Below are 13,713 nucleotides of genomic sequence, written 5' to 3' on the forward strand. Positions count from 1 at the left end.
GTAGGTGATAAAGGTGCAAAATATCTTAGTGAAGCTTTGAAAAGTGAGAATTGTAAACTTACTGAATTGTCTCATTATAATAACAATATAGGTGATGGAGGTGCAAAATTTCTTAGTGAAGCTTTGCAAAGTGAGAATTGTAAACTTACTGACATTGGTATTAACTTTAACCTTATATAATATAAATTAATTTGCTAATTACATTAAACATGCTTAAAGAATATATATTTGACCTTATAGTGTAAACAGCCAGTAGTCATGTTTTGATAAAATTAATTTAATTTTCCTGTTTTTTTGCGTGTAAAAAGCACCTTTCTTCTTATCAATTTATGCTGTTTTGCTAGTATGCTTTTAATACTGAATCATAGTACTACCTAAAGAACATTTTAATCAAATTATTTGACACATTGTTACAGCGACGGAAATGTGTTCTTTGTTTTTGTTTGTTTGTATCAATTTGCTGTCTTTTGGCCGGCATGCTGTCTTTGCAGAATTAGTGCTCTACAACAGGGGTCTCCAAACTTTACAGCCAGAGGGCCACATGAACTTTCATCCAGCATGTTGAGGGCCGAAGAATATGAAAAATTTCCACGTTATCCTTCAGCTTTTTAAATTTCGCAATGTGCTTGGAACGTATGTAGGAAGTTGAGACAAAAATTGACGTAAGCCACTCTTGCTAGTTGGCTTCCGACATAACGTAAACTTTCTGCACAAAGTTTATTTTGTTTAATAATATTATTATTTTTTCTTAAGTGCCTCTCCTGTCCGGATTGAGAGGCCCAACCAGCCGCATCTGTCCCGTGGGCCTTAGGTTGGAGACCCCTGCTCTACAAGTATGAAAACAAATTTAAAAACTACTGATAATGTTTCTGAAGTTTCTTTTTAAGATTTTTTGCAGAAGCAAATGTCCACCAGGACATATAGATACATGTTAAATAAATAGATGTTTTCAATCATAATTAACTCAATATCATACCGAACGTGTTTTCCTCAGAGACGTGGCTAGCATGCAAGTTTATTTTTGCAATGTTGATTCTAAAATCTGTTCACTTTGGAAATCTTCTGGTTAGCAGGATGTTTAAAAGAACGTGTTTTTTGGCAAAACTAAATAATCATGCTTGTTATTCCAATGAGACATCAGGTTTTATTTTACCTGAAGGTTGGCAAGCGACAATCGGTAACATAGTAATCCTTGAAAAGGTAGTAAAAACATTATATGCATTGACCTTTGTGTTACGTTTTTGCCAGTAAACATTGATCATAAAAAAACTCATTTCAATATACTATAGAAATGATTAACTGAATTAAAGCATTTTGAAGTGTATGTAGCAATGTATTTTATTGCAAATCTCAAGTATTTGTAGTGTTGAAAAATAGTAAATTTCTATAAGTTGTCAAAACTACGATAGTTGCTGCAAACCACGGGAAGTTAACAAACAATTAATAATGTTCATAAATAAAGTTATGAATAAAATTTCATAATTATTGAGTACAGGTTTCATCTTTTCTTCACATTACTTATGATCACATGCCATATCAACCACTCAATCGTCTTGACACTTTTCTGCCTTTGTCACTAAAGAAGCTTGTTTTTTTCTAAAAGTATTATGGGGAAGAGTCATACGGCATAGGTGAGTAAAACTGTTTCTTAAATTTATTGATTATAACAGTGGAGATATTTTGCGTGCCCAAAAAGTGTTCCTGAAGTGTTTTTATTCTTAAATATCTTGCAATTAACTTCAGAAATTAAAATAAAGTAATAACCCCATTGAATTATTTAATAAAATATAACATATTTTAATGGCACATAAATTTCATTGCTTGGACGTTTTTTTCTTTGTAAACGAAGACAAAGACAATTATTATGCGACCCTACAGCATCTGCATATCAATTTTATTAACAAGATTTGTATTGTTTTAGTTATCATAAAACAAAGTCTTTACTAAAGTCATTCGATTTTCTTTTTTCTGTTTGCAGACCAAACTTCAACCTTTCACAAAAATTATCACTACAGTTTTTAAAATTCAAACGACTCACTCTATGTACAAACATATTTTGCAACTTGGTCACGTGCCAGTTTGCTTGTTGTCACTCATATTGAATATTTATTAATCTGAATGGACAGACTCATCACGCAAGATTTACAGCGTTTAACCTATATTTCTGGAATTCTTATTTCCGCCAAATCAGCATGTGCTCAATTTTGACAAAGAACTACAAGATATATGTGGCACATTCAACGAGTTTTTCAGTATTTCAACAAGAGTACTTTAGCATTGTAATCATGACTTCATCTGTTTACTTCATGCTTAAATCACTATAAATTTTGTGGTAAAATCAGGCAAAGTTCAATTATGTTTATTTCTCCTTAAAGAACGTGTTGGTTTATAATAGCATTTGAGATACTAATTTTTTTTGCACATAAATGGTTTGAAAAATATAATTATAATTTTTTCCGATCGACAAAACCTTTGATGTATTACAAAAGTCTTTGTCTGTAAAGTTATTTATTTTAAATAATTTCACATAAATTTGTATCGTATAAAAATCTGCTGCGCAGAACCGATTAACATTAGTTTGATAATCATTGGATATGTATAGCAACAAAGTTGGCCGTCCCCTAGGCTTTATAAACATGTGTCTTTGTCTCGTCCAAACACTAACCGATATCATGCCCACATATAAGGTCAACAGTTCGTTGTAAGGACGCACTGGTCTGCGTATTGGTCAAAGATTGCGGAATGATAAGCTTGTTTTGAAAACATGTCGCCCTTAATAAAATATAGTAATTTTGAAGCTTAGCTATAACTATCATTTGTTCGAAATCCATGCTTTGAGAAAAATGTAAAAACCAAACGTTGCGTAATTAGAATTTGATTCTGCAATTGTTGAATTCAATGCATTCCGCAGGAATGACCGAATTTTAGAGATACAGAATGTCTCCAGAAGACAAGAAACGGTTGGTCAGTTCGAAAAACAAGTGCACCACTATTTAACTGTCACTGATTTTCAGGCAACTTGATGTTTGTGAGAATGTAAATGAATTTAACGTTAACATTTGCAAAGACTATCGGCAAATGCAGGTAATTGACTTTATATTGTGATCATATAATTACCAGTCTAACCTCATATACGCAATAGGTCATATTTTGCAATGAGATGCAACGTCCAGTCTATGTCAGAGCAGTGCTTATGATGTATTGGTGCTTAGGTCGTATTTTTTCTTGCTTTGAGATGCCAATGTAAGAAACTATCCCGAGAGTTTATTAGTCTACAAACTGGCTGTTGCCTACCCACGTGACCTCTACATAGTCACAAAATTATTTTACCGTTCTTTTAGTTACATTTCGTCCATTTCGTCCTTATATCTGCGTAAAGTAAAAGTTTCAGACGACAGCAACATTACATAAAGACCAGAAAATACTAAAGTTGGTGAAATTTTTTTTCTTTAATGAGAATGCAGGTCTTTATAGCATTTAAGAAAAAGCTTGTATCCATTCATATCGATGATTATACAGTCTGTATCAATATTGCCAAAAACAACACAGGCATTCTGATTCCTGATGTGTCGTATACACGTATACTACCATATTTATAACAAGCTTTCAAAAATGTTTTTCAAAAATTTCTGCCATTTCTACACATCCAAACCTTCCTAAGATTTATTTTTATCCTTATCGAACACATTAGAGGTTAAGCCAGCAAGAAAGGTGAGAAAGTATTTCATATTAACTATGTCTTACTCCCTCAGTGTGACTCACAATTTTTTCCGTGTGTTTAATTAACACAAATGAATGACCATTGCATTTTTGACTATTGTGTTTCGCTTTCATCATGCAATAAAAAGAAGATCATGGCCGTATCATTTGACAGCAATGTTGCTGAACGCATTGTTGATGTTGAAAAACAATCGTCTAGCATGGAGACAGAGTTAGAGTTAGATAAATTACTTCATCCATTCCCCTCCACAATCTCATTCCACCCCCCTCCATTAAATATCTCCCTGTTTTCATCATTTCTTTCTCATTTTCCTTTGTCTCATCCACTCCCTTCCTTCTCCATTCCCACTCCATTCCACTCCTCATTCCACTCCTCTCTCCATTCCACTCCTCCCCATTCCATCACTCCTCATTCACTCATACACTCCCTCATTCACTCATACACTCCCTCATTCACTCACGCACTCAAAGCATTATTAAAATCTCCGCATGTCATTTATAATGCAGTGTTGACTCATGATATTCATTTTCTTGAAGTTATGAATCCTCCCTCTCTCCTTCAATTTCTTCCTCTATTCTTTCCCTTGTTCAATAATAAACTCCAACTTTCTTTAGCATAATCCCTTGTTCACTCACACACTTTTCTCTTCCTCCCTTCTTATTCCTTTGTTAACTTTTACATTTCCTTGATCATTCAAAAGTTTGATCTCGGGCAAATTTTAATCGTACCACGAAAAAACTCTGTCGAATTCCGAACCATTATGAATAGACTGTGTTGCATGTCGGACATGCAGTCTTCCATAATCAGGTGAATTTCGTTTGTTTTTCATAGTGGGATATACACTTGGTTAACGTTGTAGATTATAAATTATACCGATGGACTAAATGTAGTTACTACACAATTTTCTATAAAGATACTGCCCTTGTTCATAATATAATGCAGTGTTGACTCATGATACTCAATTTCCTTGTTCAATAACAAACTCCCATATTCTTTAACAGAATCCCTTGTTCATTCACACAATTTTTTCTTCCTCTCTTCTCATTCCTTTGTTCATTTACACATTCCCGTGATCATTCATTTGCTAACTCACTACCTCCGAAACCTTAAAACAATAGTTTGTTTTTCTCAGTTCTCACTTTCTCAAGAAAAATCTTCTATTTTCAGCATTTTTCGACAGTATGAACATCTCCTTGAAAAGTTGACGTCATTCAAACTAAAGACGAAAAGTATGTTTTTAAAACTCACTACATCACAAAATCTAAAGTGTTATGGGTCATGATTGAACTGGTATGAATGAAATGATTAGTTATTAAAGAGCTTTTGTTTATTTTTTGTAGTTGACTCTTTGATTAGGGAAGACTTTGAATGACAAATCTATCTTCAGCCCAATACTGAATGAAAATGAAATTGCATCTTACATACCTATGTAAGTACTTTTTGGAATGAGCCTTGACAATATTTTAGTCCATGTTTATTCAATTACCTCCACTCCAGTGGCGTAGCTGGCCTGCAGCATCGTAACCAGGCTCTTGGCTTGTTTTGCTTTGAGGTACTTCATATTTTATAAATGGAATAATTGAATGCAATACGGCGTGCATGCTTGCGCGGGATGACACGCGAAAAAATATGGGAAAATCACATGGGAGCTTCCACACGTAATCGGTTTGTTACAGCCACGCTAATGCGCGATGCCCACGCATGCCATGTGAAGCGCCTGGGTATGAGGCTGGCTGGCCTGCATGTTTGGTCTTTCAATGTAAATTTTTCGATGTTAACCGACTGTGTTAACAGCAGTTATTTAATCACGGTTAGCACTATCGTAGTTTACTTTTTTAACTGTACGTACATAACTCCTAAATTCAACTGCATTGCACGAAACGTAGTCAGTCAAATTATTAACTAACTGCGTAGGTAACTTGCGTGGAAAATGGGTGGAGAGTTTTTTTACATAAAATTGCATAACGTTTAACGAATTTTTTTGCAAGTGAATGCAAATAACAACGAAAAAACGACGATGAAATAAAAAATCGCTCACCTTCTGTAGTAACCTTAAAATAATGCTTACTATGGTCGTGTTTACGATGCAAAAAAAATTTAAGAAAAAGATTCAAAGTAACATTCTGACTATTGAATTTGGATTTCTTTAGAAACATTATTTTATCACCTGTACAACCAATTTTAAATGAATGTGTTGTGCAAAATGAAACAACCGTATACTTGTCCAAATATTCATATTATGTTGTACGTGCTATAGCATCATAGTGTTTGAATAACCTGCTGCAGACCTTGAATCTAAGCGAGAGGTTATGATTAGTTGCGCAACTGAAACCACAGAAAGATATCTTAAACAGAAGGCCCACTCGTGTCAGAAGCTTTGATGTTTGTGTCCCCACCTTTCTTAAGCAAATTTCAAGCAGACACGCCTTCCAGCAAGATACTTCCGCTAGATAACAATAGAAAATATAGATGTTTTTACAAATATATCGTTTTGCACTACAAAAACTTTAAACCTTATCTTCCTCGGAAGATGATAACGCTTTGTAAAAATTTCGGCAAACTTTTGCTTTAAACGTGAATTATTAGTAAAATAGCATTCTCGTTAAATACTATTCAATATTGACACAGCAAGCAAAATCACGTTGTCTCAACGTTGTAACTACGTTCGTCGAACGTTAACTCAACGTCGAGGACCAACGTTGAGTAAACGTCTTAAGCCAACATTAGGGGTGTTCTGCAGAATATGTCGAATATTTGAATCTAGTTTCTCATTGCTCAAATTTGAAAAAATTCTGTTGACAGTGAGCTACCCTCTTAAAGTTCTCTCACAGATGCCGAAGCATCGTGCAATATCTACCCAGCGGAAACCTACATCTTCATGCAGGAACCTTAGCTCTGATTGTCTTGCAATGAGCTATAAATTAGGTAGTCCGATCTCACCGGTATGCAACAATGGAACTCTCCGCGGATACAACATATCACGACTTTCTTGCTCTCCTTCTTCCAGCATACGTGGATTTCACGGAATGGTCAATGAAAGACGCTTTGAACTCAATTCTTAAAGAGTTAGAGCTTCGAGAAGGTCGCACATCGATCGGCGAGAAAACCAAGAGACAAAATGGGGAGAAACAACGAGAAACGCCACGACAAAGACATATAGAGTCAGCATCATCACTGCACGCGAAGCACGAGAGTTGCAAAGAGGAGTCAACGAACAGTAAACCAAATAGAAAATTCGTTTATTGTCTCGGGGAACACAATCCAGAGGAATGTAAGAAAATAACCAATGTAACTGAGAAAAAACAACTCATTCGTAAGTACGGAAGATGTTCTATTTGTTTGAAGAAAGGACATGTCAGTAAGAATTGTAATAGTAATGATAAATTTAATGCATGTGGGAAGACACACCATAGATCAATTTGTGAAGCCAATGGGATTCTCACAGGCGACGTTCAAACCAACCATTCTATTCTGGGATCTCATTGTAAGATAGCATTAAAGACAGCACAGGCTTTTATTAAGGAAGATAAGAGACATGTTAGAGTCAGAGTGTTGTTTGATTCAGGAATTCACAAGTCATTTGTGAATAGAAAGATTATACAGGGAGAAGGTATTCAGGTTAGTAAAAAGGAATGGACAGAAATCAAGTTGTTTGGTTAAGAGAAGGCTAAAGGTAGGTTGCGAGAGGTATTTCAATTAGAGTTGTTGTCAGTTACGGGAGGAGAGAGTGTAAGCATCAAGGCATACAGTGTAGACTGCATATTTCAAATTAGGAATGAACATGTAGAATTAAGAAAGATGGAGTATTCACATTTAATGGTCTGTGGTTTTCAGATGTTTGCATGGATAAGGAAGTTTTAAACATTGAAGTTTGGAGTGGAGCAGATTATCTTTGGTGGTTTCAGGAAGGCAATGTTGTTCAGGAACAGGTAGATGAACCAGTTTCTGTGTCTACTAAATTAGGTTGGGTGTTGTCCGGCCACATGAAAGCGAAAAATGATTTGGATAACATGCACACTTAAGTAAACTTCATTGCACATGAACGTTCAGAAAATTTAAATTTAGATAAGAATGTCGATCATTTGTAGGATTTTGAGACTTTAGGAATAGCAGAGGAAGATGAAGTTCATGAATTGTTAAGGGATTCTATTGTGTTTAATGGTAACAGATACAGTGTCAAATTGCCTTGGAAAGAAGGACATAGCTTAGACTATACAAATTACAGCATAAGCTTAAAAAGATTAAAGGGTCAGTTATTACGGCTGAAAAGGGAACCAGAAATTTTAGAAGAGTATGATAAGACAATCAAAGGTCAATTGAGGAGGGGTATTGTAGAACCAGTGATAAAACTAGAGAAAGCTGACAAAATACATTATTTACCACATCTTGCGGTTATTCGCAGGGAAGCAAAAACAACTATGGTTAGAGTTGCTTATAATACGTCGTGTAAAGAGTCACGCAAGGCTTCCTCACTCAATGACTGCTTGCATGTGCGACCCAAATTAGCACCATTGCTTTTTCAAATTTGATAAGGTCACTTTAGTGGCAGATATTGAAGAGTCGCTCTAGTGGCAGATATTGAAAAGATATTTTTGAATATAGAAGTTGATACTTTGGACGAGGATTGCTTTAGATTTTATGGTTGATGACATAAACAATGAGAGAGTGAGACCTTAAGAATGTTGATTTTCTAGAGTAGTGTTTGGGGTTAACTGCTCTCCATTTTTGTTGAATGCAACACTGCAGTATCATTTAGACTCATTAATAGAGATAGACAAGGAGTTTGTTAAAAAAAACTCAAAGATAGCTTTTATGTCACTGATCTAATGTCAGGTGAAAAGTCCAAGAAGAAAGTAATGAGGTTTTATGAGTCAACAAGTGAGTGATTGGCTGCGGGAGGATTTAGGCTTTGGGAGTGGCTAAGTAGTGATGAGAATGCCTTGAAAGAAACAGAAAAGAGGGAAAGAAGCATTTTAGAAGACAGAAAGGCAGAATTTAGTAATTCGAAAGTGGTTCATGAGCAAACTTATGCCAAAGCATCAGTTGGGGAAAAAAGTATCAGTGGAAGTTTTGAGAAAGTACTAGGATTGCGATGGGAATGTGTAAGTCAGATCACTTTGTATTTCGCCTCTGAAAATTGGCTGAAACAGCAAAGGCACTCATTCTAAGTAAACGAAATATACTAAGTATTCTTGCAGGATTATTCAATCCCTTAGGTATTATAAGTCCAGTTGTAGTTTGTGCCAAGTTATTGTTTCAGGAGCTGTGTATTGAGAAAGCTGAATGGGATAATGAGCTGGAAAGTGACAAGAAAGAACGTAGGAAGAGGTGAAAAGAAGTGGATGGAAGATTTAGAGAGTCAAGCGTAGGGTTAGATATTTAGCGAGGTTGAGAAAGCATTTTTGTTCCAGATTGGGGAAGGAATACTAAACAAGTTTAAGGGCGTGTCATAAGGTTAGCAAAGTAAAGGGTAGTTTGTGTTTGAAAGTGGGTTATGTAGTTCTTGTGTCTGAGGAAAGTTTGAAAAGAATCGAGAGATTGATCAAGGGAAAAGATAATATATTCAGAGGAGCGGAAGTCAAAGCTGTTAGCAAGGGAAGGCTAATGCACATAGGCGGGCCTCTTTAGAAACTGTACCCGCTGGAGATGGATGCAAGGGTAAGTAAAGACAGTTGTGCAGAAATAGAGAAACAAGAAAGTAGTGAGAGAGGAGAAGTTTCAGAAAAGGGTAGTAGTGTAGAAAGTCATAGGAGACCTAGAAGGGTGGCAGCTGTGGATGCATGTTGGCGAGCAAAAGTTTTGTTTGACCCTAAAGGCTCAAAGGGGGGAGTGTGTGTCGGAACTTATGTAAATAAGTAATGGATAATTATTCTTTAATAATAGGAACTTATGTTAATATTTTATTAGTTGTGACACGTTAAAAGTCAGGGCTCTTTTGTCGCTGTCTGTCAATGTAAAAGCTTGAAATGCTTAAGATTATACGTGATGTGAAATAGTTATATTGGAATAGTATTATTGAGTAAAATTATGAATTGTGTGTCGACTGCGCGTACAGTAGGAGACTATACAGTCCCAAAAACGAAACGGCAGAAGCCTAACTGCTTTGTGCTAACGCACAAAGGATAAATTTGCTACACACTTTTAGGGCATTTGCCTGTTGATAAGGGCATTAAACGTTTTCACGTATTATTTTTAACTGTTGGAAAAACCTTTACTATGATAATGACTCATAGAAACCAGTATTACAGCTCTTTGTACTTAAAATTTAAAATTAAGCAGCTTTAATTTATTTTGCTTGATGCTGCTCGCTGTGACTACCCCAAGATCCGCTACTACAACAAATAAAGAAAGTAAGGAGGTAAACCTTCAGAATTTTCAGCTTTAAACATTAGTTCTTTATGCTGCATAATTTATAAAATAAATTGAATATTTACTGTCTATATAAACTATGGATATACTCAAAGCTTCATTGACTTTGACCACAATGAGTTTCTATACAACATGTTTGATAATTAGAACAGCTGTTGAGAGAAAAACGTTCATGTTGACTTTATTGCTTTACGTTTACCGATAAAGAAATTTACAAAGAAGGCTCTAGCACAAAACCTTAACGCCATTAAACCATAAACATTAACCTACAGATAAAAAAAGCGTGTGACAAAAAAAGATTTCTTGAGGGAAAGTGGCGTGAACGAATATTCGCCGACAGTATCACAGTATAAAGAACATACAGTAGGGCCAGTCCATTTAATTTTTACGTGCCACGTATATCTTATTACGCATGTGATTATCAAATTGGCAGCCAGTAAAATGCATTGTGTGACCCATAGAATTGATGATACTGCAAACGGTAGCCAGTAAATTAAATAAATATACAGCAGCCAGTTGCACAGCGAAATAGCCCTACTGTATATTCCTATACTGTGACGGTATAAACGGTTAATATGGAGCTGACAATCAGGGACGCCGGAACGGCAAAAGGGCAGGAGGGGCAAGCCTTTGTGGAAGGGCACATTAGTGAAACATACTAGAAATAATCTAATAGTGATAAACAGCAAAGAGATGTGCTACATGCAATACACTGTACAGAAGCACATGTCTGCAGTGTTGGTCGATGAATATTAACGATAATATAACTATCAAACGATGTAACGTCACTAATTTACAATTTGTCATTTATTGTATTTTCCAAAATATTTAATTCTTCTTTCATTTCTCTGTGAAAACTCTTTGGCAATTACGTCTATTTCAACCATATCCATGTGTTGCTTCTGAATGTTGGAGAACATAATATCATTCAGATGATTTTCTTCAGTGTTTGACCGCAGCCATGTTTTGAGACGACGCATTACGCTGAATGTGCGTTCGCACGAGGCAGATGAGAGTGGCACTGTGTAGTATTGTATAATTAGTTTGTGGATCTCTGAGCACGTTTTTTTTGCTGACGGCATGGCATTGAATATCTCTTCTATTGTTGAAATACGCGTGACTTCTGTTATTTTTTTCTTCTGATCCGCGTTGTAAAGCCCAAGAATGGTAGGAAGATCATCAAGCTGCATTCTTAGAACATCTTTATCAATCAAAAAATTGCTTAATCCATCTAAAGATACTCCTCTTTCTTTCATAGAGTTAAGTAACAGTTCCTCGATAGATTTGATCTGGAAAAGATCGTCTTCTTCAAATCGCGATCCTAGACCTGAGATGATTGCATCAATGGCTTGGTAGTACGAGCTTTGCATTGGTGTTATATTCGCACTGTTGCAAACTGAGGCATCTGTGACGTGAAGGTTTTCTGTTATTAAAATTATTCATTATTCATCCATCTGGGAACTTTTCTTAGTCTAGTGCCAGAGCCAAAATTTTCACTAAATTCCAGTGGAAACGACATCATAACACGAAAAACTTTCTAAGCGTCATCAAGTGTACGCTCAAACTCTTCTTCGCTTCTCATCTCATGAAGACGTTGCAGGACATGTCTTATTGAAAATAGAGCGTACACAGCTGAAATATCAACCGCTTGGAGCTCTTTAGAAAGCTTCTCGAGTAAAGCCAATAGCTTTCTTGTCGCGTTTAAATTAAAGATGACGATTAAGGAAGATAGCTGTCGCCTTAATATTCCTCTAATCTTTGCTTTTGTGTCTGCCGAAATGCTAGGATCTTCCTGCAATTTTTCAAGGGTTGCATGTAGTTCAGCCGATTTCTCGAAGATGACGTCAGCAGCCTTTACTCTTGTTGTCCATCTCGTTGTAGAAAGACTTTGGAGTCGTAGAACTTTGTAATCGTTTGTTCCTGTTTCATTTCTAAAATCTGCCTGTATTTTTTCGAACAATAAAATACGTTTTGGATGGGCACCTACGCTTGCATACAGGGATTGGCATAAATCCAGTGACGTAGACAATTAGATTGCTTAGCTGCATCCTGTATAATAAGTTCATTGCAGTGACTGAAACAATGAACATAAATTGCGTTTGGTGCAACATCTTCCTTGAGCTTTCTTGCGAGGGATTTCATTGCTGAAGCCCCATCAAAGCCCATAGCTGCCATTTTGTGACCTTCCATACCACATCTGAGAAGGATATCTTTGGTGTAGTACAGTAATGCATCAGATGAAAGCCCTTGCAAACATTCATAAATTCCAACAAAATCTTCCGATACTTCGTAATTATCATCACAGGTCCTTACGGAGAAAGACAACTGTTCCTTCTTAGATACGTCTGATGATTCGTCAGCTAGAATTGAAAATGATTCTCTCACTAGAATTTTAACAATCAAATGTCTTCGAGCATTTAATACAATCATCTGTTTCTGCTCGTCCAGGATGTCGTGTGCAGTTACGTATCGGTTCTCGTCCAGTAAAAGTTTTAGTGCCTTGTCGTTGATAGCTTTATCAAGATTGAACTGATGAATATTAGATTCAAAATCCGTTCTACCTCTAATCGCTATACCTTGGCGTAAGAGTGTTTTTAATGTTTGAAGATGCGAAATTAACCCTTTCCGCCTTAACTGCTGCGTTTCAAGAGCAAGTGAACTGCAGGCTATGCTAATAGACAATTGCCCTTTGTCTGATGTGGCACAAGCTTCTTTATGAGCGTAACTGTTTTCATGTTCGTTGAATTTCTCACAGCCTTTTTTCCAGTTATCAAATCCAACTTCATAACTGCCAAACACTCCCTTTATCTTAAAGTGAGTAGAACAAATTTCGCAAAAAGCCTTATTTTTTTCTCGATTGTACACTAGCCACTCATAATTTCGTAACCACTGACCTTGGAAATATCGACCATGCTTCACACTACTTTCCTTGTCTTCGCTTGTAAAGTCTTTCTCATGTTTTACCCATGTCGTTTTCATGCATATCTTTTCTGTTTCACCAATCAGACTTTTCGGTTTGGACCATTTTTGTAACTCCCAGTCTGAGGCTTTTTCAGTATAGACAGTTATTACAGTGTCAATTCCGCTTGTTGAAGCAGAATCAAAATCATGGCCTGTGTTTCCTTTTGCAAACAGCGATGTTATTTTTGATTGACCCGGTTTAGCAGCTACTTTCGCTAATGCTTTTGCTGAATCTTTTTTATATCTTTCTGCTCTTGGCATTGCAGAAAAAGCGATAAGATGCAAAAAATATCCCTTTCAAAGTCATCAGTGTTTAGATGACTGAGCCATTTATGCCAGCAGATGTTTACCATTAAAAATATCTTTGCTATACGTCATGTTCCTGGTACTTTTTTGGATTTAATAAAAATGAAAGGAATTTACAAAGGTATTGTGATTTTTAGTTGTTTACATTTAAAAAATGACGTTTCACGGTTGTCGAGGAATTCGCTCCTCAGCTGGTTCACTAACACTCTTCGTTTTGAACCTTAAGTGAGTTCAAGCCAAACAATCTACAAGTACATCACTGGAGTATTCTTACGCTATCTATTAGAGTTAATTATTTACATGTTATTTATACTATCGGTAATTACATAAGTCGAGCTTTCCTTTACGTCATTAGC

General features: G+C 36.0%; 1 protein-coding gene across 1 annotated transcript; it reads right to left on the reverse strand.

Moving 5' to 3' along the window:
* Positions 1-11,627: 11,627 nt before the first annotated feature.
* On the reverse strand, positions 11,628-13,312 carry LOC124436148 (zinc finger MYM-type protein 1-like). Its single transcript, XM_046986071.1, has 2 exons — positions 12,179-13,312; positions 11,628-12,032 (listed from the first exon to the last, which is right to left on the reverse strand). Exons 1-2 carry the CDS (start codon positions 13,310-13,312, stop codon positions 11,628-11,630), a joined length of 1,539 nt encoding a protein of 512 aa, XP_046842027.1.
* Between the last annotated feature and the right edge of the window lie 401 nt (positions 13,313-13,713).

Source organism: Xenia sp. Carnegie-2017, unplaced genomic scaffold, assembly GCF_021976095.1.
Source record: "Xenia sp. Carnegie-2017 unplaced genomic scaffold, XeniaSp_v1 HiC_scaffold_16, whole genome shotgun sequence".
Classification (NCBI taxonomy): Eukaryota; Metazoa; Cnidaria; class Anthozoa; order Malacalcyonacea; family Xeniidae; genus Xenia; species Xenia sp. Carnegie-2017.

Coding starts and splice junctions, on each gene's coding strand:
- LOC124436148 (XM_046986071.1), bottom strand. CDS start 13,312: ATGCCAAGAGCAGAAAGATATAAAAAAGATTCAGCAAAAGCATTAGCG. Junction 12,033..12,178: donor TTGCACCAAACGCAATTTAT/GTTCATTGTTTC, acceptor GAAAAAATACAG/GCAGATTTTAGAAATGAAAC.